The sequence below is a fragment of the Rana temporaria genome, chromosome 5 (assembly GCF_905171775.1).
Source record: "Rana temporaria chromosome 5, aRanTem1.1, whole genome shotgun sequence".
NCBI lineage: Eukaryota > Metazoa > Chordata > Amphibia > Anura > Ranidae > Rana > Rana temporaria.
The window spans coordinates 34,544,060-34,569,294 of NC_053493.1; the positions used below are offsets into that span (position 1 = coordinate 34,544,060).

The following is a 25,235-nucleotide window of genomic DNA, read 5'->3' on the forward strand; positions in this document are numbered from 1 at the left end:
GGGTGGATTTTAAAAGTGTAAAACTACTAGGCGACAATTACAAAAAAAACAATATAGACATTAACCACTTCAGCCCCGGACCATATTGCTGGTCAAAGACCAGAGCACTTTTTGCGATTCGGCACTGCGTCGCTTTAACTGACAATTGCGCGGTCGTGCGACGTGGCTTCCAAACAAAATTGGCGTCCTTTTTTTCCCACAAATAGAGCTTTCTTTTGGTGGTATTTGATCACCTCTGGGGTTTTTATTTTTTGCGCTATAAACAAAAATAGAGCCACAATTTTGAAAAAAAATGAATATTTTTTACTTTTTGCTATAATAAATATCCCCCAAAAATATATAAAAAAAATTAAAATTTCCTCAGTTTAGGCCGATGCGCATTCTTCTACATATTTTTCGTTAAAAAAAAACAAAAAAAAAACGCAATAAGCGTTTATTGATTGGTTTGCGCAAAAGTTATAGAGTTTACAAAATAGGGGATAGTTTTATGGCATTTTTATTAATATTTTTTTTCTACTAGTAATGGCGGCGATCGGCGATTTTTTTTCGGTACTGCGACATTATGGCGGACACTTTGGACAATTTTGACACATTTTTGGGACCATTGGCATTTTTATAGCGATCAGTGCTATAAAAATGCATTGATTACTATAAAAATGCCACTGGCAGGGAAGGGGTTAACACTAGGGGGCGGGAAGGGGTCAAGTATGTTCCCTGGGTGTGTTCTAACTGTAGGGGGGGGTGGACACACTAGGGGAAATGACTAATCGCTGTTCATACATTGTATAAACAGACGGTCAGGCATGTCCAATTATGGCTGATCACGATGTAAACAGGAAAAGCTGGTGATCGGCTTTTCCTCACTCGCGTCCGTTAGACGTGAGTAGATCGGCGCAACCCCCCCCCCCCCCCGAGGATGACCACACTGGACCACCAGGGGATGCCACCAGACCACCAGGGATGCCCATCACAGGTATGCCACCCTAGACCAGCAGAGATGCCAATCAGAAATGAATAATGGATGCCAATCAGTGCTGACAATGGGCATCACTGATTGGCAGGCATTATTGTTTGGCACCGATTGGCATCCATTAGTACAACACATTACAGTAAATCAGTGCCACCTTTTAGTGCCACCTATCAGTGCCCATCCATGCCGCCTATCTGTGCCCATCCGTTGTCGCCTATCCGTGCCCATCCGTTGTCGCCTATCCGTGCCCATCCGTTGTCGCCTATCCGTGCCCATCATCAGTGCCACCTCATCGGTGCCCCTCAGTGCCGCCTTATCAGTGCCTGTCAGTGCAGTACCATCAGTGCCCATCAGTGAAGGAGAAAACATAGCAATTTACAATGTTTTATAACTGAAACAAAAAAAAAAAAAAGTATGCCACCCTAGACCAGCAGAGATGCCAATCAGAAATGAATAATGGATGCCAATCAGTGCCCACAATGGGCATCACTGATTGGCAGGCATTATTGTTTGTCAGTGCCCATCCATGCTGCATATTAGTGCCACCTATCAGTGCCCAACAGTGCTGCATATTAGTGCCCATCATCAGTGCCACCTCAACGGTGCGCATCAGTGCCGCCTTATCAGTGCCCGTCAGTGTAGTACCATCAGTGAAGGAGAAAACGTAGCGATTTACAATGTTTTATAACTGAAACAAAAAAAAAAAAAAATTTTCCCTAAATGTTTTGTCATTTTTTTATTTTTTTTAGCAGAAAATAAAAATCCCAGAGGTGATCAAATACCATCAAAAGAAAGCTCTATTTGTGGGAACAAAATGATAAAAACGTAGTTTGAGTACAGTGTACCATGACCGCGCAATTGTCATTCAAAGTGCAACAGCGCTGAAAGCTGAAAATTGGTCTGGCCAGTATTGAAGTGGTTAAATGGACTTGATTTAAATCAAATCCACCCCGAGAGACATTGATACACTTCCCATGACTTCCTGTATCAGAAGGAAGCAATCAATGAATGCCCTTACCTCTCACTGCTGGGGTCCTCCGTCTCGCTCTCCTCCAATCCCTTCTCTTCTTCTCCACATTCTAACACTTGCTCTCTTTTCTCTGGATCAGCAACTGGTTCATCCTGTGTGAGTTTTTGCAACGGTAAAGAAGACAAAAGAGATAAGAATCCTGTCATTCCGGTGCAGACATAAGAATAAAGTGCGACCTTCTGTTTTTTTTCCCCTCTTATAACAGAGAGGCGGTAATGCACACAACGTCCTCTTATGCTATTTGTTCATTATAAATAAAACTACGAGACAAGGACAAGAAGCCGATGGCAGATCTGCCTTCATGTAAATACAAAACAATATGCCATTAGCTTGGAGTGACTTTGCGGAGACAGACAACTCCTGACAACACTTCGGTAACCATAGACAGGAGCCAATCTGTCCTATCAACAGGGAAACCCCGCCCTCCTCCTACTGCTATCAGCAGATATAATATGATACTCAAAAGGAAAAGTCAACAGAGATGTCCAGGCAGAGTTGCATTACAGAGCTCGGCGGCGCACAGCATCCGACATGACTATACCTGTGTCTGAGAACTGCCATCCCGCAGGATACAATCCCGTGTCCTCCCCGTGACTTCAGCACACGTCCGCTTCATGGACTCCAGTTCTTCCAGAAGAAGCTTCTCCCTCTCTATGGCCTGCTTTTCGCTGATCACCGAGGCGTTCTGAACAAATTAAACTCATTTCACTTCGCTGATAAATAATTGATACCTTGGAAAGTGAATACCGAAATATTCCTCCCACCTTTGTTTTCTTTCTTTCTGGAGCGTTAGTGTAGGATGTGGAGAGCTACAGGCTATGTCTAGTTTATGGGACGGTAGAACCAGAGGGCAAAGGTTAACATACCAGCCATTTTTTTAACATTGCTTTGGGGTTTTACATGGATTCTTCACTCCAATGCTGCGTACAGACGATCGGACATTCCGACAACAAAACCGTAAATTTTTTTCCGACGGAATGTTGGCTCAAACTTGTGTTGCAAACACACGGAGTTGCATACACACAGAGTTGCATACACACAGAGTTGCATACACACAGAGTTGCATACACACAGAGTTGCATACACACAGAGTTGCATACACACAGAGTTGCATACACACAGAGTTGCATACACACAGAGTTGCATACACACAGAGTTGCATACACACAGAGTTGCATACACACAGAGTTGCATACACACAGAGTTGCATACACACAGAGTTGCATACACACAGAGTTGCATACACACAGAGTTGCATACACACAGAGTTGCATACACACAGAGTTGCATACACACAGAGTTGCATACACACAGAGTTGCATACACACAGAGTTGCATACACACAGAGTTGCATACACACAGAGTGCATACCCCCAATGTTGTCGGAAATTCCGAACTTCAAGAACGAGCGAGCCAAGAAAAATTAAGTTCAATGATTCCGAGCATGCGCCGAATTGATTCCGAGCATGTGTAGGATTTTTGTGCATCGGAATTCGCTACAGACGATCGGAATTTCCGACAAGAACTTTTGTTGTCGGGAAAAAATGAGAACCAGCTCTCAAACATTTGTTGTTGGAAATTCTGACAGCAAATGTCCGATAGAACCTACACACGGTCGGAATATCCAACCAAAAAAATCTGATTGTGTGTACGCGGCATTACGAAGACAGTACAGTGAAATGGGGCACAAGGAGAAAGCAAAGGGAAGGAAAGGAAAGGAAAAAGAAGAAAAGGGGAAAGAAGAAAAGGGAAAAGAAGGAAAGGGAAAGGAAAGGAAAAGGAAAGGGAAAGGGAAAGGGAAGGGAAAGGAAAAGGAAAAGGAAGGGAAAGGAAAAGGAAAAGGAAGGGAAAGGGAAAGGGAAAGGAAGGGAAGGGAAAGGAAAGGAAGGGAAGGGGAAGGAAAGGAAAAAAGAGAAATAGAGAAAACAGAAAGAAATAGAAAAAACGAACAGAGAGATAGGACACATCACAAACTTAATGTTGGCCATATATAGAGCGATTTGTTAATACCGACCATACTGTTCCAGACTAATCAGAATCATTTCAATTCAAATCGATCGATTACACAATGGGGGTTATTTACGAAAGGCAAATCCACTTTGCACTACAAGTGCAAAGTGCACTAAAAATTGCAGTCACTGTAGAATCGAGGGGGACATGCAAGAAAAATAAATAACAGCATTTTTAGCTTGCACATGATTGGATAATAAAATCAGCAGAGCTTCCCCTCATTTCAGATCAGATTTACAGCAACTGCACTTCCAAGTGCACTTTCAGTGCAATTTCAAGTGCACTTGTAGTTTGCACTTGTAGTGCAAAGTGGATTTCCTTTTGTAAATAACCCCCAATGTGTGTCTCTTCAATGATTCATAGATCCAATCATGTTCTCCGATTCTGGGAAGAACTGTTCAGATTGTTCCCATAAGGGAGCTAAAGCGATCATGTAGCATTCAATCTCTCACATTATGCTCCAGTTGATTGCCGCAATATGTAAATGTATACTATGTGTGTGGCTTACTCTCTAGGGAACCATTTGTTCTATCGGTTTACCAACCAACTGCTACCTCTAACAAGTGTAGCAGCACAACTGAGCTGCTATATATCTCTCCCCTGTGACTCTAGCCTAATGAAGGAGCTGCCACGCATGGTTAAGGCTCGGTTCACACTGATGTTATGCAAATTGATGCGATTTCAACGTGCGATTTTGTGTTTTGACAGGTGCAAATTTAATGCAACTTATATGGTGACTAGGCATAGCTTAGGTTAAAAAAAAAAAAAAGCCCACAATCAAGTAATCCCCCCACACACACACACACACACCTTGAAACTGTTGCTATCTATGATCACTTCATTCATTTAATCTTTACTGATACATAATACTCCATTATTCCTTTCTTTCTTCTTCAAGAGAGGAAAACGAGGGCTCTCAAATGTAAACAGTAAAGTGTTTACATTTGTGATTGCTGTGATTGGTCATCACAGCAATCACAGAATACAGAGCCACTGCCATCTAATGATGGCTGCCTGTGTGTGTTTCATGCAATGCCTTTTATAAATGATCCTCCACCACTCCAATGTATTAAAACATTTAGCGGTAGTAAATGGTTATATTTACCATGTTTAGAAAAAAAAGTCAGCAGCTACAAATACTGTGCCTGTTGACTTTTAATAAAAGAACACTTGCCTGTCCAGGGGTTTAGCGCCATCCTCACCTGAACCAGCTCTTCGCCAGTCTTCAGGTGTCCGGCTCTGGCATGTTCGTTGTGGGCAGTTGGCTGTGATTCCTTGCAACTTCACAGCCCGCTGCCGACTGCGCATGCCGCGCTGCACATTGTGAAAAGTCCCGCAGCCTTCTGGGACCTGTGACAAGTCCCAGAAAGTTGCGGACAGGGGATAGGAGAACTTCTGGCGGATCCGCCGCAGCGATCCACTTAGAAGTGGCAGTGGGTATATGTCAAAACCAGGTCTCCCCAAAAAAAGTGCCAAAAATAAAAGGGGTGAGTCATAAACCAGAACTTCCCCTTTAGGGTAAAGTTCTGCTTGAACTCTGAAATTTGTAAGACAGAATTCTCTGCATTCCAATCTATTTATCTCTGACAACATGTTCCAAAAGGTGAACTTATCCTTTAATGAGCATTTGCAGTTTCACTGTACCGACCGTGTGTACTTACACATACATGGCCTAACCTTTGATACAAGCATATGCTACTGGCAGGATCAACCAGGCAGTCGTTGACAATGACAATCACCCCGTGTTTGCATGCGTCCACGGTGCCATGCTCACCCACAACGCCATCCTTCTTTTGGAGCTGTGAGACTATACCCCATGTATACTCCATGCCAGAGCTTGTTGACTCTCATGCGACAGCGCGTGGGCCTGGAGACTGGCGGCTCAGGAACAAGAAGGCCACATGCTCTCCCATAAATTGAAACACTACGTATTTCTTAGGGGTTTTAACAGAAGGGCCGATTGGTGAAAGTCAGGGGGGGAGGGGGGAGAGATTTGGGGTACACTTCAAGCGAACCTGTCACTTTTCCCTAAATGTTGAAATTTGATGACATCCACAATGTTAGATTGTTCTGGAAATCGGACACATTGTTAGATAACAGTACATAATTCATCTCTGAGATAAAGTTCTTACCTCTGTTAGCTGTTCCCTCAGCCTGTGCACCTCAGAGAGCAGCTGCTCCTGGTCATACATTTGTCTCTCCAGCTGTGCGGCATGTGCCAGTCTCAGAGCCTCCGCGGCCTGCTGGTATTCCTGTTCCTGTCTCACCAGCTCTTGTCTCATTTCCTCCACCCGCTCCTCATACATTTGCTTATATTTGGTAGCCTCGGCACCCATTACAGCACTCTGTTCCTGCAAGAAAGAAAGCAATAAAGGGGGATGTCTGCTATGCCTCCAAATTAGAGCTGCACGATTAAGCGTTAAAAGATTGTGATCTCGATTCAACCCGCCACACAACCTTAAAGCGGGGGTTCACCCTAAAAACGATTTTCTAACATTACATCCTGCTCACTCTCTACATTGACAGTATGCCATTTTTTTTTTTTTTTTTTTTCTGTACATACCTCGTACAGCTATTTTCTTCCCCGGCTTCCGGGTCGGGACTCCAGCGGGAGTCCTATCCAGCAGGTGATTGACGTCGAAAGAAGCCGAACGTCGGTGCGCAGGCGCGGTATAGCGCCGACTCGCCGTTCGGCTTCTTTCGGCAACTCGTGCCGCTCCTTATGCGACGGGTTGAGGTCGTTTTTGTCATCGCATCGGTTAACCCCCTGGGAGAAGCGCTCTCCCTGGAGGTTACCTTGTGGGTGCGCTCCCGAGTCCAGCATTTGCGTCTATAGACACATAATGCCAGACTCGGCCTGTGTCATTGGATTTGATTGACAGCAGCAGGAGCCAATAGCTGCATTGCTATCAATCTATCTAATCAAGAGCAGAGAACCCTGGCCAGAGAGGTAGAGCGCGTCTCCGCCGGGGGATCGAAGGGCTAAGGTGAGTACAACGGGGGGCGGCCACTGTCAGAAGTTTTTTCACCTTAATGCATCCTATGCAGGGGTCAAGTCCTGGGGAAAAAAGTGTGGGAACTCCCACCCAAGATCCACTCCCCCACCAAATAAAAAAAAAAAATGATACGCTCACATCCATAATTGATATACTGAACCGCATTTTTTGTATTTTTTTTTCTATCCACTGTACCTTAGTAATCCTTTATGTTACTCCCCGCTTCCTGTATATGGATTCATCGGGTAGTGTGCGGGTATTCCATCACTTTCTCGATGCCGCAATGTCTCCTGGGAGCTTTTGTCAATGTTCCCAGGAGACATTGCGGAGGTCTGCCGCGAGTTATCGCGGGATTTAGAAAGAACTTTAAGCAAGTTCTTTCTAAATCCCGCGATAACAGTGACAGTGACTCGAGCTGGGCATCGCTGCTTAGTGAAGGATTGGCTCGGGCGGTTCGGCTGCTCTAGTCCTGCAAAGGGAACTGCGTTCCTGCTGTGAAAAAAGTGCAGGAACTCCGTTCCCACGCGTTCCCGCAGGACTTGAGCCCTGATCCTATGATAAAAAACATAAGGGTTTACAACCCCTTTAAACTCCTCTTTAACCACTTAAGTCCCGGACCATTTTGCAGCTAAAGGACCTGGCCCCTTTTTTGAGATTCGGCACTGTGTCACTTTAACTGACAATTGCGCGGTCGTGCGACGTGGCTCCCAAACAAAATTGGCATCCTTTTTTCCCACAAATAGAACTTTCTTTTGGTGGTATTTGATCACCTCTGCGGTTTTAATTGTTTGCGCTAAAAAACAAAAATAGAGCGCCAATTTTGAAAAAAATATATATATTTTTTACTTTTTGCTATAATAAATATCCCCCAAAAATATATATAAAAAAAAACGTTTTTTTTACTCAGTTTAGGCCGATACATATTCTTCTGCATATTTTTGGTAAAAAAAAAAAAAAATCGCAATAAGCGTTTATTGATCAGTTTGCGCAAAAGTTATAGCGTCTACAAAATAGGGGATAGTTTTATGGCAATTTTATTAATAATTTTTTTTTTACTAGTAATGGCGGCGATCAGCGATTTTTATCATGACTGCGACATTATGGCGCACACTTTTGACACTATTTTGGGACCATTGTAATTTTTACAGTGACCAGTGCTATAAAAATGCACTGATTATTGTGAAAATGACACTGGCAGTGATGGGGTTAAGTGTGACCTAATGTGTGTTTCTTACTGTAGGAGGCGTGGCTTGGCATGTGACGTCACTGATAGTCATTCCCTATGAAAGGGAACAGACGATCAGTGACAGACTCACTGGAAAGCACGGGGGAGAGGTTTGTTTACACTTACCTCTCCCTATTCTTCAGCTCTGTGAGCCGATCGCGGGACACCGCCGGCAATATGGTCCGTGGGTCCCGCAGGCGCGGTCACGGAGCTCAGGACCGGGTCGCTAGTGCACCACCGGTGGTGCACGTGCGACTCACGGCTACGCTCTTAAAGGGCAACATACCTGTACATGCTTATGCCCAGCTGTGCCGCTCTGCCGACGTATATCGGCGTGAGGCAGTCCTTAAGCGGTTAAAATAATACCTGGTGAATCTGCTGTAAAAAGTCCTTGTTCAGGGACTTCCTGTTATAGGGTGACATCGCTTACAATGGCAAAAGGAAGCAGTAGGCGAGCAGAGGGTAGACAAGTATGGAATGCTGCAGGGTGGGAGTTTGCTGCTTTGCCCTTCACATGAAAAGCATAAGTTGACTTTAAAGGTTATGTTAAAGGTTAGGTTAAGCCCAACAATGAACTTCTTTTATTTGCTCCATTTTGTTCTGTCAAAGTGTATTTCCACCATCGCCGTAAAAACTTCTGAAAAGCCCATTAAATGTTTATTTTAAGTTCCCATTCATGCAGCACACTAAAAAAATTATTTGTTAAAAAATAATTCTTATGTTTCTAGTTGTTTATTTGAAGCAGGTTTATACAAAGTGAATCTATAGGCAGATTGTATCCTTCAGAATAGCATTCAATGTGAAATAAAGGGACAGACAGAGGGTCAGTTTATTTTTATTTTTTTAAGAGCATTATCACACCTTGTACCAGCCACACCTTAAGATTCTTAGCCCTTTGTTAGGACAGACAGGCCTAGATTCTCAAAGGGCTTACGACGGCGCAACGCAATGTACGCCGTCGTAAGTCCTAATCTGGGCCGTCGTATCTATGCGACTGATTCTTAGAATCAGTTACGCATAGATATCCATTAGATCAGACAGGCGTAAGGCTCTTACGCTGTCGGATCTTAAATGCAATTTCTTTTTCTGCCGCTAGCTGTCGCCTCCGTCGTTTTCACCGTCGAGTATGCAAATTAGCTAAATACGCGAATTACCGAACATACGCGCGGTCAACGCAGTGAAGTTACAACGTTTACGTTAGTTTTGCGCGGCGTAAAGTTGCCCCTGCTATATGAGGGGCAACCAATGTTAAGTATGGCCGTCGTTCCTGCGTCAAAATTTTAAAATGTACGTCGTTTGCGTAAGTCGTCCGTGAATGGGGCTGGACGCCATTTATAATAATGGGAAGTACCGCGCTTAGGATAAAACTGAGTGGGATTATGGTAATAGTAGAGGGAGGATTAGTTTCCAAAATCAAATCGAAATAAAATAAATAAATAAGATAAAATATAAGACTGCAGCCCCCCCGATGAGTAATCCCCTAAGGGACACAGAGGCGAAATAGGAAAAGGTGGGGGTGGTGGCGCTGTCTCAGCTAGAGGCTAGGTGTACCGGAAGTGTGATACAATGAAACTTGTATAAGATCCAAGTTGTATAGTAGTGACTAACGGATCTAATGAAATAAAAGTGCCTCAATATATTACATATGTAAGTGAATGTAAATACTTAATAAATGATAATATGCACCACTTGACTGAAAGTAGTGCAAAGTGTAGTGTGACTTACGGTCACAGAAAAAGTATAACACTAACTGCACTAGGTGAGTGATCGATAAAAATGATAAATAATAAATAAACAAGCAGTGAGTGTTGACAATAGCCGCCTATCAGCAATGGAGATGCTGGATCTCAGACGGCAGTGCTGGGTAAATAACCCAAGAAAATGTACAGAAATATAGCAATAAAAATGAAAAATTTAAAAAATGAAAAAAATAGGATTATTAGTCCAATATATGGTCAGTCCAACAATACATCAGCGATCCACATGTGGTTGATCAATTATCAGAGATTTGTGAAAATGTTCGTGGATAAGTGCACCCAATCTGGGTGAGTGATCAAAGTATGCGATAGTGAAAATTCACGCGGTGATTCCGGTGCTCCCCCTCCTGGGTCCCCACTCACCAGAGACACTCACCCCTGCAGGGGTAAAGTGCATAAATATGTATAGTCTCCAGCAGCTCGGCTTTCACCTCCTTGTGTCCTCTGGGTAAGTATTCCGGTCCAGGTGATTCGGGTCCTTTAATTATCCAGGTTCCTCCAGGAGAAAAAATAATCTCTCATAGCGTAGTAAGTTCAAAGCCAGGGGGTATTTTATTTGCACTGCCACTGGTAATGGCGTGCACAAGTAGCAGGTAAATACAAAAATATACGAATAAAAATAAAAATGAAAATAAAAAGCTGGAACCAGAGTTCCAATACAAGGTTAAAATAAAGCAGGTAAAAGCAAGTGGACGGCTATCTGAACGATAGCAGACCTCCCAGCACAGCACTCGTAGCCGGAGGGGATGTCAGAGCCAGCCTGGGAACGGCGTGCGTTCCACTGACAATCAGCTGGTTAACCCGGAAGTGCGTGTGGGTGTGCATGTATCCGCTTTACGCACGTTTCGTTGAGATTACGTCTTCTGAAGCGGGTACACGCATCCCTCAGTTGGTGATTTAAATAGCAAGCGTCATCATGGAAACGACCCTCCCACTGTGCACTAACGGCCAATCCAGGAATTTGTAGGGGGATCCCCGTCCAATCGGGCTCGTTTGGGATATCTCATTGGGTGTCCCTTGTTTACATGCTAACGCTTACTTACAAAACCAGCATGCTGCATACATTAAATCAGAGAAGTTCATACATTAACAGACTTTATTCATTGGTGAATGGCAAAGAGTGAATTATATGTCTCCATATGGCCCGTGTGAGTTATGAATTGTACCGGACCTTATAGGAAGAACCTCAGCGGGTTTAGTCTGTAAGGAAGTTCAAGCTAGATGGTGGACTATGTGTTTTATATATGTTGGTATAATACACCACCTTTATGGGCGATATGTAAAACACATAGTCCACCATCTAGCTTGAACTTCCTTACAGACTAAACCCGCTGAGGTTCTTCATATAAGGTCCGGTACAATTCATAACTTACACGGGCCATATGGAGACATATAATTCACTCTTTGCCATTCACCAATGAATAACGTCTGTTAATGTGGGAGGGTCGTTTCCATGATGACGCTTGCTATTTAAATCACCAACTGAGGGATGCGTGTACCCGCTTCAGAAGACGTAATCTCAACGAAACGTGCGTAAAGCGGATACATGCACACCCACACGCACTTCCGGGTTAACCAGCTGATTGTCAGTGGAACGCACGCCGTTCCCAGGCTGGCTCTGACATCCCCTCCGGCTACGAGTGCTGTGCTGGGAGGTCTGCTATCGTTCAGATAGCCGTCCACTTGCTTTTACCTGCTTTATTTTAACCTTGTATTGGAACTCTGGTTCCAGCTTTTTATTTTCATTTTTATTTTTATTCGTATATTTTTGTATTTACCTGCTACTTGTGCACGCCATTACCAGTGGCAGTGCAAATAAAATACCCCCTGGCTTTGAACTTACTACGCTATGAGAGATTATTTTTTCTCCTGGAGGAACCTGGATAATTAAAGGACCCGAATCACCTGGACCGGAATACTTACCCAGAGGACACAAGGAGGTGAAAGCCGAGCTGCTGGAGACTATACATATTTATGCACTTTACCCCTGCAGGGGTGAGTGTCTCTGGTGAGTGGGGACCCAGGAGGGGGAGCACCGGAATCACCGCGTGAATTTTCACTATCGCATACTTTGATCACTCACCCAGATTGGGTGCACTTATCCACGAACATTTTCACAAATCTCTGATAATTGATCAACCACATGTGGATCGCTGATGTATTGTTGGACTGACCATATATTGGACTAATAATCCTATTTTTTTCATTTTTTCAATTTTTCATTTTTATTGCTATATTTCTGTACATTTTCTTGGGTTATTTACCCAGCACTGCCGTCTGAGATCCAGCATCTCCATTGCTGATAGGCGGCTATTGTCAACACTCACTGCTTGTTTATTTATTATTTATCATTTTTATCGATCACTCACCTAGTGCAGTTAGTGTTATACTTTTTCTGTGACCGTAAGTCACACTACACTTTGCACTACTTTCAGTCAAGTGGTGCATATTATCATTTATTAAGTATTTACATTCACTTACATATGTAATATATTGAGGCACTTTTATTTCATTAGATCCGTTAGTCACTACTATACAACTTGGATCTTATACAAGTTTCATTGTATCACACTTCCGGTACACCTAGCCTCTAGCTGAGACAGCGCCACCACCCCCACCTTTTCCTATGGACGCCATTTATGTTCACGTCGAAACCAATGACGTCCTTGCGACGTCATTTGGAGCAATGCACCCTGGGATATTTTCCGGATGGTGCATGCGCAGTACGTTCGGCGCGGGAACGCGCTTAATTTAAATGCTCCACGCCCCCTACCCGAATCATTTGAATTAGGCGGGCTTGCGCCGGGTGATTTACGCTACGCCGCCGCAACTTTACAGACAAGTTCTTTGTGAATAAAGCACTTGCCTGTAAAACTTGCGGCGGCGTAACGTAAATCAGATGTGTTACGCCCGCACAGTTTTACGCCCATCTACGAGAATCTGGGCCTCAGTGTCCACATCTAGTTTACAGCCGATAATGAAGATCTGCCAGCACAGTACAGACTATGGTAAACGTACCTCCCCAGCCTCCTACTTAACATTACATAGAAGGAGAAAGCTAGGTAGGATGTCTCAACATGTAAAAAAAGCAGCAATTTAAAAAAAAAAATATGTTTATGTTATTGCATGTGGGACATGTAACAAATTATAAAGTACCGTATTTATCGGCGTATAACACGCACCCTAACTTTAAGCCCCCATTCACATCTAGGCGTTTTAACGCCTGTAGTGCTACGCCGCTGCCGCCAGAGGGATGAAAACACATGTCCCTCTATGGAGATGGTTCACATCTCCACGCCGAACGCCGGACGCCTGACGCCTGCCGCCTGAAAAAAGGTCCTGGACCTTTTTTACAGGCGGCTTTCGGCGTTCGGCTAGGAGATGGGAAGCATCTCCATAGAGGGGGTCAATCTGGGGCACATCTAGGCGGACAATACCGGCGTTTTGTCGCCGCAAATCGCGGTACAAAACGCTGCTATTTGTACCGCGATTTGCGGCGACAAAACGCCGCAAATTTGTCTGCCTAGGTGTGAATGGAGCCTAAGGCTTAATTTCCATGGACGTTTTTACAGCCACTTTCTTTAGCCCTTTTTACAGCTTAAAAACGCCTGTCCATGTTTGTTTTTTTTTTAGCTAGAGCTCAAACTGCCGTTTTCACAGCTCTACTCTGGAGCTTCAGAACGCACTGGTCCTGGTTTTTTTTTTGCAGCTTAAAAACGGCTCAGCCATCTACAGCTCAAAAATGTCATGGTGGGCATGAGGCCATAGACTAACATGGAGAGACGTTTTTAAGCTGCAAAAAACGCTCAGAAAAGTGGCTGTAAAAACGTCCAAGGAAATGAAGCCAAAAAAGGAGAGGAAAGGTTCAGGAAAAAAAACTTTCCACAGCCCCCTGCGTATAACACGCAGGCACAGTTTACCCTCTATTTTCAGGGTAAAAAACTGAGTGTTATACGCCAATAAATACAGTATTTATTGTCCCAATTTGGCTGAAAAAGTGGAAATGCACTTTAAAGCCTGAGCTTGGTCCAATTTTTTTTTAAAACTCAGCACAATGCACATTACTTACAGTCAATGTGATGTGGTGATGGCTGCAGTGCTGAAATCTTCCATCCTTTCGATCACCCCCTACCCCCACCATCCTAATCTTCCAGTGCTGTGGGGATTAACTGCTTGCCGACCAGCCGCCGTATAACTGTTATACGGCGGCAGGTCGGCTCGGCTGCGCGAGATCACGTAGCTATACATCATCTCACAAATCAGCCAATAGGGGCGCGTGCCCCCCGCACGCCCCTGGTCCCGACGCATGTGCCCGTAAACACACAGCTCCCGGTCCTGTCAGGGGGAGAAATGCCTGATCGTCTGTTCATACAATGTATGAACAGCGATCTGTCATTTCCCCAAGTCAGTCCCACCCCCCCCCCTTCAGTTAGAACACACACAGGGAACATAATTAACCCCTTCCCCGCCCCCTAGTGTTAACCCCTTCCCTGCCAGTGCCATTTTTATAGTAATCAATGCATTTTTATAGCACTGATCGCAATAAAAATGCCAATGGTCCCAAAAATGTGTCAAAAGTGTCCAAAGTGTCCGCCATAATGTCGCAGTTCCGATAAAAAAAAAAACGCTGATCGCCGCCAATACTAGTAAAAAAAATATTAGTAAAAATGCCATAAAACTATGCCATATTTTGTAGACACTATAACTTTTGCGCAAACCAATCAATAAACGCTTATTGCGATTTTTTTACGAAAAATATGTAGAAGAATACGTATCGGCCTAAACTGAGGAAAAAAATATATATTTTTGGGGATATTTATTATAGCAAAAAGTAAAAAATATTTTTTTTTTTTTTTTTCAAAATTGTCGCAGAGGTAATCAAATACCACCAAAAGAAAGCTCTATTTGTGGGAAAAAAAGGACGCCAATTTTGTTTGGGAGCCACGTAGCAAGACCGCGCAATTGTCAGTTAAAGCGACGCAGTGCCGAATCGCAAAAAGTGGCCCGTTCATTGATCAGCAATATGGTCCGGGGCTGAAGTGGTTAATAGAGCAGAGGGAATTTTCCTCCATTCATAGATTGCGTTTCATTTATAGTAGCTATGATTGGAGGAGAGGGGGGGGGGGGGCAGACATAGTCATCACTCTGAATGAGAGCATATGATGGGTCCCTTGGCTTTTGTGGCCCTGGAAGAAGATAGCTTCAGGGGTAGAGGGAAAGGAGGACGATTTCTACTAATTCTGCAGGGACACATCACTTTGACTGTAAGAAATGTTCCTTTTGCCAATTTTTTTTTTTGTTTTTAAACCTTTTTTTCTTACTAAAAATTTAAAAGTAAACGCAAAGTCTTGTAAACAAACAAAAAAACAAACATGTAATACATTATCTGCTCTGTTGCAGTGGTTTTGCACAGAGCAGCCCCAAACCTCCTCTTCTCGAATCCCTCTTCGGTTCGCCTGGCCCCTCCCTCCTGTCGAGTGCCCCCACAGCAAGCAGCTTGCTATGGGGGCACCCAAGCCAAGCTGCAGTTCTGTGTGTCCACTGAGACATGGAGCTGCAGTTTGGCCCTGCCCCCTCTCTCTCCTGATTGGCCAACAGGTTTTGATTGACAGCCGCGAGAGCCAATGGCGCCGCTGCTGTGTGTCAGCCAATAAGGAGGGAGAGTCCTGGACGCATATGCGTTTTTGCAAGGATTTTACCATGTTTGCAATGCAGTTTTTAAAGAAAATGTGACTCAAAAACTGCACCAAAAACGTATCGCAGGGCCGTTTTAGCCTTGCTTTCTTTTGCTTTTAATGGAAAGGTAAGTTTTGGTGCTTTTTTTATATATTTTTTTTACTTCCCCAAAACATTTTCCAAAAATGCTGTAAGCAGGATTTTTTTTGCCACAATGGAAGTGCACCACCCCAGGGTGAACACATTCATTGAGTTTAACCACTTAAGCCCCGGACCATTATGCAGGTAAAGGACCTGGCCCCTTTTTGCAATTCAGCACTGCGTCGCTTTAACTGACAATTGCGCAGTCGTGCGACGTGGCTCCCAAACAAAATTGGCGTCCTATTTTCCCACAAATAGAGGTTTCTCTTGGTGGTATTTAATCACCTCTGCGGTTTTTATTTTTTGCGCTATAAACAAAAAAAAAGTGACAATTTTGAAAATACAATATTTTTTACTTTTTGCTCTAATAAATATCGCCAAAAAAAATATATGGAAAAAAAAATTTTTTTCTCAGTTTAGGCCGATACGTGTTGTTCTACTTATTTTTCGTAAAAAAATAAAATAAAAATCGCAAACAGCGTTTATTGATTGGTTTGCGCAAAAGTTTTAGCGCTTACAAACTAAGGGATAGTTTTATGCCATTTTTATTAACATTTTTTTTTTTTTACCATTAACCTCTTTCCCACCGGGCTAATTTTTCAGATTCGGTGTTTACGAGACTAAAACAGTTTTTTTTGCTATATAATTACTTAAAACCCCCAAACATTATATATTTTTTTTTCTAACACCCTAGAGAATAAAATGGCAGTCACTGCAAAACTTTTTGTCACACCGTATTTGCGCAGCGGTCTTACAAGCGCACTTTTTTTGGATAAAAATCACTTTTTGGAATTAAAAAATAAGACAACAATAAATTTTGCCCAACTTTTTTATATATTGTGAAAGATAATGTTACGCCGAGTAAAATGATACCCAACATGTCACGCTTAAAAATTGCGCCCGCTCGTGGCATGGCGTCAAACTTTTACCCTTAAAAATCTCGATAGGCGACGTTTAAAAAATTCTACAGGTTGCATTTTTTGAGTTGCAGAGTAGGTCTAGGGCTAGAATTATTGCTCTCGCTCCAACGATCGCGGCGATACCTCACTTGTGTGGTTTGAATACCGTTTTCATATGCGGGCGCTACTCGCGTATGCGTTCGCTTCTGCGCGCAAGCTCGTCGGGATGGGGTGCTTTAAAAAAAATTATTTTTGTTTTCTTATTTATTTTTATTTAGTTTTATAATTTTTTACACTGAAATAAAATAAATAAATAAATTGATCACTTTTATTCCTATTACAAGGAATGTAAACATCCCTTGTAATAGAAAAAAGCATGACAGGTCCTCTTAAATATGAGATCTGGGGTCAAAAAGACCTCAGATCTCATATTTAGACTTAAATGCAAAAAAAATAAAAAAAAAATAAAAATGTCATTTTTTCAAATGACAAAAAAAAAATGTTTCTTTAAGAGGCTGGGCGGGACTGACGTTTTGACATCACTTCCGCCCAGCAGAGCTATGAGGACGGGTGAAGGAGATTTCTCCTTCAGTCCCGTCCCCGCTCAGCTGCCGGACACATCCGATCCCCTCCGCCGCTACCGACGGCTCCGGTAAGCGGCGGAGGGAGCGGGAGAGGGGGGCCCTCTCCTGCCACCGATAACGGCGATCTCGCGGCGAATCCGCCGCGGAGACCGCCGTTATCGTGTACACCACCGCCCCCTGAAAAGATGAATATCTCGGTTGTGGCAGCAGCTGCTGCCGTTACCGAGATATTCAACTTTAAAAACAGGACGTCTTTTTGACATGGGGCGGTGGTCAAGTGGTTAATGAAAAGATCTTTTTTCGTGACTGCGACATTATGGCGGACACATCGGACACTTGACACATTTTTGGGACCATTTTCATTTTCACAGCGAAAAGTGCTATAAAAATGCACTGTTAACTGTGAAAATGACAATAGCAGTGAAGGGGTGAACCACTAGGGGGCGCTAAGGGGTTAAGTGTGCCCTAAGGGAGTGATTCTTACTGTACTGTAGGGGGGCGCAGGCTGGACGTGTGATGTCACTGATCATTGTTCCCTAAAACAGGGAACAGACGATCAGTGACACTGCCACAGAGAAGAACGGGGAAGGTTTTTTTACACACACCTCTCCCCGTTCTTCAGCTCCTGTGACCGATCGCGGGACACCGGCGGCGATCGGGTCCGCGGGTCCCGCAGGCGCGGTCACAGAGGTTCGGACCGGGTTGCGAGCGCGCCAGTGTATATGGGCGTTAGGCTCCCCTGCGCGAGAGCACGTAATATAACGTCGGCTCTCGCGCAGGCCACTAGAGGCGCGTGCGTGCCCCCCGCTCCCACCCACTCCCTGCGCGTGCCCAGCGGGCGCGATTGCCGCCGAGCACACGCGATCCCTCGTGCGATCCCGCCGCCTATGGAGATTTTTAAATACCGAAGTTTGGCGCCATTCCATGAGTGTGCGCAATTTTAAAGTGTGACATGTTGGGTATCTATTTACTCGGCGTAACATAGTCTTTCACATTATACAAAAAAAATGGGCTAACTTTACTGTTTTGTTATTTTTTAATTCATGAAACCGTTATTTTTCAAAAAAAAAAAAAATGCATTTAAAAAATTATTGCTCAAATACCGTGCAAAATAAAAAGTTGCAATGACCGCCATTTTATTCCCTAGGGTGTGTGCTAAAAAAAAAAAAAAACATATATACAGTGTTTGGAGGTTCTGAGTAATTTTTAAGGCAAAAAATTATGATTTTTACATGTGGGAGAGGAGTGCCAGAATAGGCCCGGTATGGAAGTGGTTAATTGACAGCCAATGGCGCCGCTGCTGTGTCTCAGCCAATAAGGAGGAAGAGTCCTGGACGCATATGCATTTTTACAACGATTTTACCGTGTTTGCGATGCAGTGTTTAAAGGACATGCGACTCAAAAACTGCACTGCATTTTTGCTTTGCATTCCTTTGCTTTCAATGGAAAGGCTGGTGTGTTTTTGTTCCAAAAATGCTGTAAGCAGGATTTTTTTTCACCACAATGAAAGTGCACTGCCCCAGTGTGAACACATTCATTGAGTTTAAAGGGAACCATATTTGTGGAGCTTTTCAATCGCTTCAATATGTATATTTTGCAATATTTAAATTTTTGGTTAACTCATTCAATAAATCCCAGCTCTGCAAGCTGAGATAACATGCACTGCATTGATGCATTTCACACAATGTCACAGTAACCATGAGATAAAACAAAGTTCAGGAATATTCCTTTATCACATTGTTTTGCAAATCTATGTACACTACAAACTGTATGATTGAATCAGTTCCGATATCGTCGTTTTACTAACCTGACAGCTTATTATTCTAAATAGGAAACCTTCATTTTGTTTGCAAATATTAAAGATTCCAACTACCAGCAAAAATAAGCCCTTACATTTAACCACTTAAGCCCCGGACCATTTTGTTGCTAAATGCCCAGGCCAGGTTTTGCGATTCGGCACTGCGTCGCTTTAACAGACAATTGCGCGGTCGTGCGACGTGGCTCCCAAACAAAATTGGCGTAATTTTTTCCCCACAAATAGAGCTTTCTTTTGGTGGTATTTGATCACCTCTGAGGTTTTTATTTTTTGCGCTATAAACAAAAATAGAGCGACAATTTTGAAAAAAATCCAACATTTTTTTTACTTTTTGCTGTAATAAATATCCCCCAAAAACATATATAAAAAAAAAAAATTTCCTCAGTTTAGGCCGATAGATATTCTTCTACCTATTTTTGGTAAAAAAAAAATCGCAATAAGCGTTTATCGATTGGTTTGCGCAAAATTTATAGCGTTTACAATATAGGGGATAGTTTTTTTGCATTTTTATTAATTTAATTTTTTTTTTTACTACTATTGGCGGCGATCAGCGATTTTTTTCGTGACTGCGACATTATGGCAGACACTTCGGACAATTTTGACACATTTTTGGGACCATTGTCATTTTCACAGCAAAAAATGCATTTAAAGCGGGAGTTCACCCATTTCTAAAAAAAAAATTTTTCTCCCCTTAGATTCCTGCTCGTTCGGTCTAGGGGAATCGGCTATTTGTATTAAAATATGAGCAGTACTTACCCGTTTTCGAGCTGCATCTTCTTCCGTCGCTTCCGGGTATGGGTCTTCGGGAGCGGGTGTTCCTTCTTGATTGACATTCTTCCGAGAGGCTTCCGACGGTCGCATCCATCGCGTCACTCGTAGCCGAAAGAAGCCGAACGTCGGTGCGGCTCTATACTGCGCCTGCGCACCGACGTTCGGCTTCTTTCGGAAAATCGTGACGCGATGGATGCGACCGTCGGAAGCCTCTCGGAAGACTGTCAATCAAGAAGGAACGCCCATTCCCGAAGACCCATACCCGGAAGCGACGGAAGAAGATGCAGCTCGAAAACGGGTAAGTACTGCACATATTTTAATACAAATAGCCGATTCCCCTAGAGAAAACGAGCATGAATCTAAGGGGGAAAAGTGCCCTCTAAGGGTGAACCCCCGCTTTAAATTGCATTGTTTATTGTGAAAATGACAGTTGCAGTTTGGGAGTTAACCACAGGGGGCGCTGTAGGAGTTAGGGTTCACCTAGTGTGTGTTTACAACTGTAGGGGGGTGTGGCTGTAGGACTGACGTCATCGATCGAGTCTCCCTATAAAAGGGATCACTCGATCAATGCAGCCGCCACAGTGAAGCACGGGGAAGCCGTGTTTACATACGGCTCTCCCCGTTCTTCAGCTCCGGGGAGCGATCGCGACGGGCCGGCGATAAACGAATAGCCGCGCTGTCGTTCCGGATCGCTCCCCGCGGGAATCCGCCCGCCGCACGCAGCGGAGGGGGTCCCGATTGGAACCCCCTACCCGCTAGAAGGCAGGGACGTATATATACGCCCATCTGCCTGTACGTGCCATTCTGTGGACGTAAATAGGCGTGCGGCGGGCGTTAAGTGGTTAAAGAGCACCTGTCATTTCAGGTCCATCATGGCAGCTCCTGTTGATGAAACAATATAAAAAGCCGCGCCAGGTATCAACAACAAAAATGAATATAATAGTTCAACAGTCCACAAATGGTATGAGTAAGTGGATTTTGGATTGGTTCTCAAACAAAGACAGAATCGCTGTATTGATCAGAGGCTGATTTGCAAGTAGAGATGTTCAGCTTTTCAATGCACCAGGTGACATGCATACAATGTGTGAGATCCCACCACCGGAATTGTATATCAGCTTACCAGATAGCAAGCCTTTAGTGCAGTTGGCTATAGCCCAGCCACGGCCTTTGAATCCCCTGGGTTAAGATGTTTCAAAATTCCCAATCAAATGGCAGCCTTGGTGTTGAAAGTGGTGCGTTTGCGATTTAGGACACCCCGCACCTCATCAATAATCACAGTAACACGACAAGCGTAACCCAATCCGGTTCACATGCAGGCAATTCTTAATAGTCAGACAGCAAACAATTACTCCTTTAGAGCAACAAAAGATCCCTGTTAAATTGTAACTATTGTCCAGCCTCTCTGTGAATTCATTGCCAGAATTTAAGACTTACTGGCCAGATCACCAGATGAAAATAAAAGAAAGAAAAGCCTAAAAAGGAAAACAAATGCAGCCATCACTATTAAGAATTGCCTGCATGTGAACCGGATTGGGTTACGCTTGTCGTGTTACTGTGATTATTGATGAGGTGCGGGGTGTCCTAAATCGCAAACGCACCACTTTCAACACCAAGGCTGCCATTTGATTGGGAATTTTGAAACATCTTAACCCAGGGGATTCAAAGGCCGTGGCTGGGCTATAGCCAACTGCACTAAAGGCTTGCTATCTGGTAAGCTGATATACAATTCCGGTGGTGGGATCTCACACATTGTATGCATGTCACCTGGTGCATTGAAAAGCTGAACATCTCTACTTGCAAATCAGCCTCTGATCAATACAGCGATTCTGTCTTTGTTTGAGAACCAATCCAAAATCCACTTACTCATACCATTTGTGGACTGTTGAACTATTATATTCATTTTTGTTGTTGATACCTGGCGCGGCTTTTTATATTGTTTTATTTTTCTTGTCATCACACGCTAGCCGCTGCCTGAATTTACTGTGTTGTGATAGCGCGGTTTTTTGGTGTATATTAGCTCCTGTTGATGGGCATCCACTCACCTGTTGCCACCACATCCCTCACCTTGTTGTGTCACTGCCGCATCACCAGCCATCCCATTAAAGCAGGCATGTCCAAAGTCCGGCCTGCGGGCCAATTGTGGCCCACGTTCCGGTTTAATGTGGCCCGCCTGGTAATTCGGCCCCCAGGGCCACAAAAGATATATACTTTATTTATCGGCGCTGCCTCGGAGGGGGTGGGACGAGTGCCGTCAGATTACATACAGGAGAAATCTCCTGTTTACTCGGCGGCCTCTGTAATAGGAAAGTCCCGTCACCTGCGCTGCCATTGGATGACTGTTCTGGTCATAGGAGGTAGGATTTTACATTAAACAGGCCACCGAGTAAACAGGAGATTTTACTGTATGTAATCTGTTGCCACTCATCCCCCCACCCCCTCTATGTCCCCTCTGAGGCTGCAGATTGGCAATGGTGAGGCTGCATTCATGGGTACCGACCCTTATTTTGCTTCACAGTTCCCTATTTAAAATTATTATTTTTTCCTGAAACTTCCCTCTTAAAGTGAAGGTGCGAGTTATACGCTGATAAATACGGTATATCCAAATAACACGCCCAAGCTCATCCTTAGACTCTTCACCACACACAGCCACAAAGGCAAGAGAATTCTTGTTGGGCCGTGTATTAGTGCTTGGAGGAAGACACTTAGACCGAATTTTAATGATTCAAAGAATGTCAGGCAAAATAGTCGGCCCTCACGCATGTTCACTTCATCAAATCTGGCCCTCTTTGAAAAAAGTTTGGACACCCCTGCATTAAAGCGAATGGAACTGTCAGTGTGTCAACAGCAGGTCAGAGAAGCCGATGCAGGACAGAGATGACAGTTGCGCTTTTAAAATTATGATTTATATTGAGTTGATTAAAATCAAGCTATTTTTTTTACTAGTGATTTAAAGCGGGGGTTCTCCCTAAAAAAATGTTTTTTTCTTTCTAGCATCTCATTCAGCATAGTAGCGTGAGCTACAGTATGCCTTTATATATTTTTTTGGCGCCGTACTCACTGTGTAATCGCGTACTAAAGTTTCCGGGGAATGGGCGTTCCTATTCAGAGGGCTCGTGATTGACGGCCGGCTATGGCGCGTCACGCTTCACGGAAATAGCCGAAATAGGTGTTTGCTCTTCACGGCGCCTGCGCAGTCAGCTCCGATGTCTGTGCGCAGGCGCCGTATAGCGCCGGGAAGAGCCGAGACCTACTACGGCTATCTTCGGGGAGCGTGACGTGCCATAGCCGGCCGTCAATCATCTTCCCTCTGGATAGGAACGCCCATTCCCCGCGGGGAGTCGGAATCTCCACTATAGGATTACACAGTGAGTACGGGGCAAAAAAAATAAATAAAGGCATACTGTAGCTCGCGCTACTATGCTGAATGACATGCTATAATGTTGTTACTGAGGGTGAACCACCGCTTTAAATCAAATCCACCCTGCTCACACCTAAAACGCAAATAGACACATTTAAAAGTGCCTAAATCAGGGGTCACAAACTGGCGGAGTCATGACAGAGTCATGCTTGTAACTGTCAGCCTTGCAATGCCTCATGGGACTTGTAGTTTCTCAACAGCTGGAGGTCCACCAGTTTGAGACCCCTGGCCTAAATGTTTTAAAGCAGAAACTCACGAAAAAGTGATCTTGCAAGAATGAAAGCGCCTTCCATCTCTCAGATTACTTCTCCATCATTTAAAAGATAAACACAAGAGTGCCAGTGAGAATGAGGCCCAAGGACAACTTCCAGCAGGCGAGGCAATCTCTGATTAATAGAAGGAGTGAAGAATGAAGTGTGGTGAAAGGTAAAATGTGACGCCATGACAGAAATACAGAATGAGGTCACCTCCGTGTATCATCTACCCGTCCATCCATCTCTTGGAAAGAAAACCATTCAGCACAGAAAATATAAAACTACCCCCCCCCCCCCCCCCAGGACTGTGAGACCCCACATATTACAAACAAATCCTATCACTGCCATATCATTACCTACATCCAGAGATTAAAGCAGATGAAATCAGACGTGTCTCAGTCCTGACCGATACCCCAACGCTTCTTACAGAGACCTAGAACATCCGGCGGGCACTTCATTCTCTGATCTACACATCCGTACTCCCTGCTCCTCACTACCTGCACAAATATTTGTCTTTCTTAAACCAACAACATTATTTCCTACACAAATCCGTCCTTTTCTCCCAGAATCAGGTGTGGGGCTAAATGTTTTATAATGGGAGGGACAGCAGTCCCTGAACATTATATTGCTGTGTGCAAAGAAACACAAGATAGGGACGAATGTGAAAAACAGAGCAAGGAAACTGGAGGATGGTCGCGTTCCGCACTTCACATTTAGAGTGCACTGTAATGTTAAAGTGGAACTCCAGACATGGAACTCCTCACCTGCCTTCCACCCAAAACTGCAAACACTAACCCCCCCCTTTTTTTTTTTTAATAGCCCGTTACATACCCTTTGGTCCCTTTCACACATGTGGACCGTTCAGGTACGCCTGTCAGTTTTTTTTTAGGTGGACCTGAATGGACGATCCATGCATCTCTATGAAGCGACGGATGTCAGCAGTGTATGCAATTAAAAAATTTTGCTTGTCTTGCAAAACGCTCTCAAACCAAGGTTTTACTGTATAAGATTCAGGAAGTGTATTTCAAGAGAACCAGTTACATTGTCCAGAATAGCCAATGCAACAGATTCTGTTCGGTTTATGAAAAACTACGTAAAAAAAAAAAAAAAACGCCCTTCAGTTAATATTTTCAGTACTGTGTAAAAGCTGCAGACACTGAAAAGTGCCTTTAACCACTTCCCGACGGCCGTACGACTTTATACGGCCGCAGGGTGGTTCTACTTCTCTGACTGGCTGTGTTTTTACGGCCTGCGCGCTCAGTCAGCATCTGGCGGCGGCGCACGCATGCTCGCCGCATCGCTGAGATGCCGATGCGTGTGCCTGGCGGCCGTGATGTCCGCCAGGCACTCGGGATCGGCGGCTACAGGGACAAGACGTGGAGCTCTGTGTGTAAACACAGAGATCCATGTCCTGTCAGGGGAGAGAGGAGACCGATCTGTGTCCCTTGTACATAGGGACACAGATCGGTCACCTCCCCCAGTCACCCCCCCCCCCTCCACACACAGTTAGAACACAATTCAGGGTACACATTTAACCCCTTCCTCACCCCCTAGTGTTAACCCCATTCAATGCCAGTCACATTTATACAGTAATTAGTGCATATTTATAGCACTGATTACTGTATAAATGTGAATGGCGCCAAAAATGTGTCAAAAGTGTCCGATGTCTCTGCCATAATGTCGCAGTC

General features: G+C 44.1%; 1 protein-coding gene across 11 annotated transcripts in view; it reads right to left on the reverse strand.

Annotated features, from left to right (window-relative positions):
* AKAP9 (A-kinase anchoring protein 9) overlaps positions 1–25,235 on the reverse strand; it is a 359,842-nt gene that overhangs the window by 177,698 nt on the left and 156,909 nt on the right. For all 11 annotated transcript variants that reach the window (XM_040352376.1, XM_040352374.1, XM_040352375.1 and 8 more), the window contains 3 exons: positions 6,143–6,361; positions 2,542–2,685; positions 1,989–2,092 (listed from right to left, as the gene is read on the reverse strand). In XM_040352376.1, the coding sequence (XP_040208310.1) occupies positions 1,989–2,092; positions 2,542–2,685; positions 6,143–6,361 (467 nt within the window). The remainder of the gene's footprint in view (positions 1–1,988; positions 2,093–2,541; positions 2,686–6,142; positions 6,362–25,235) is intronic.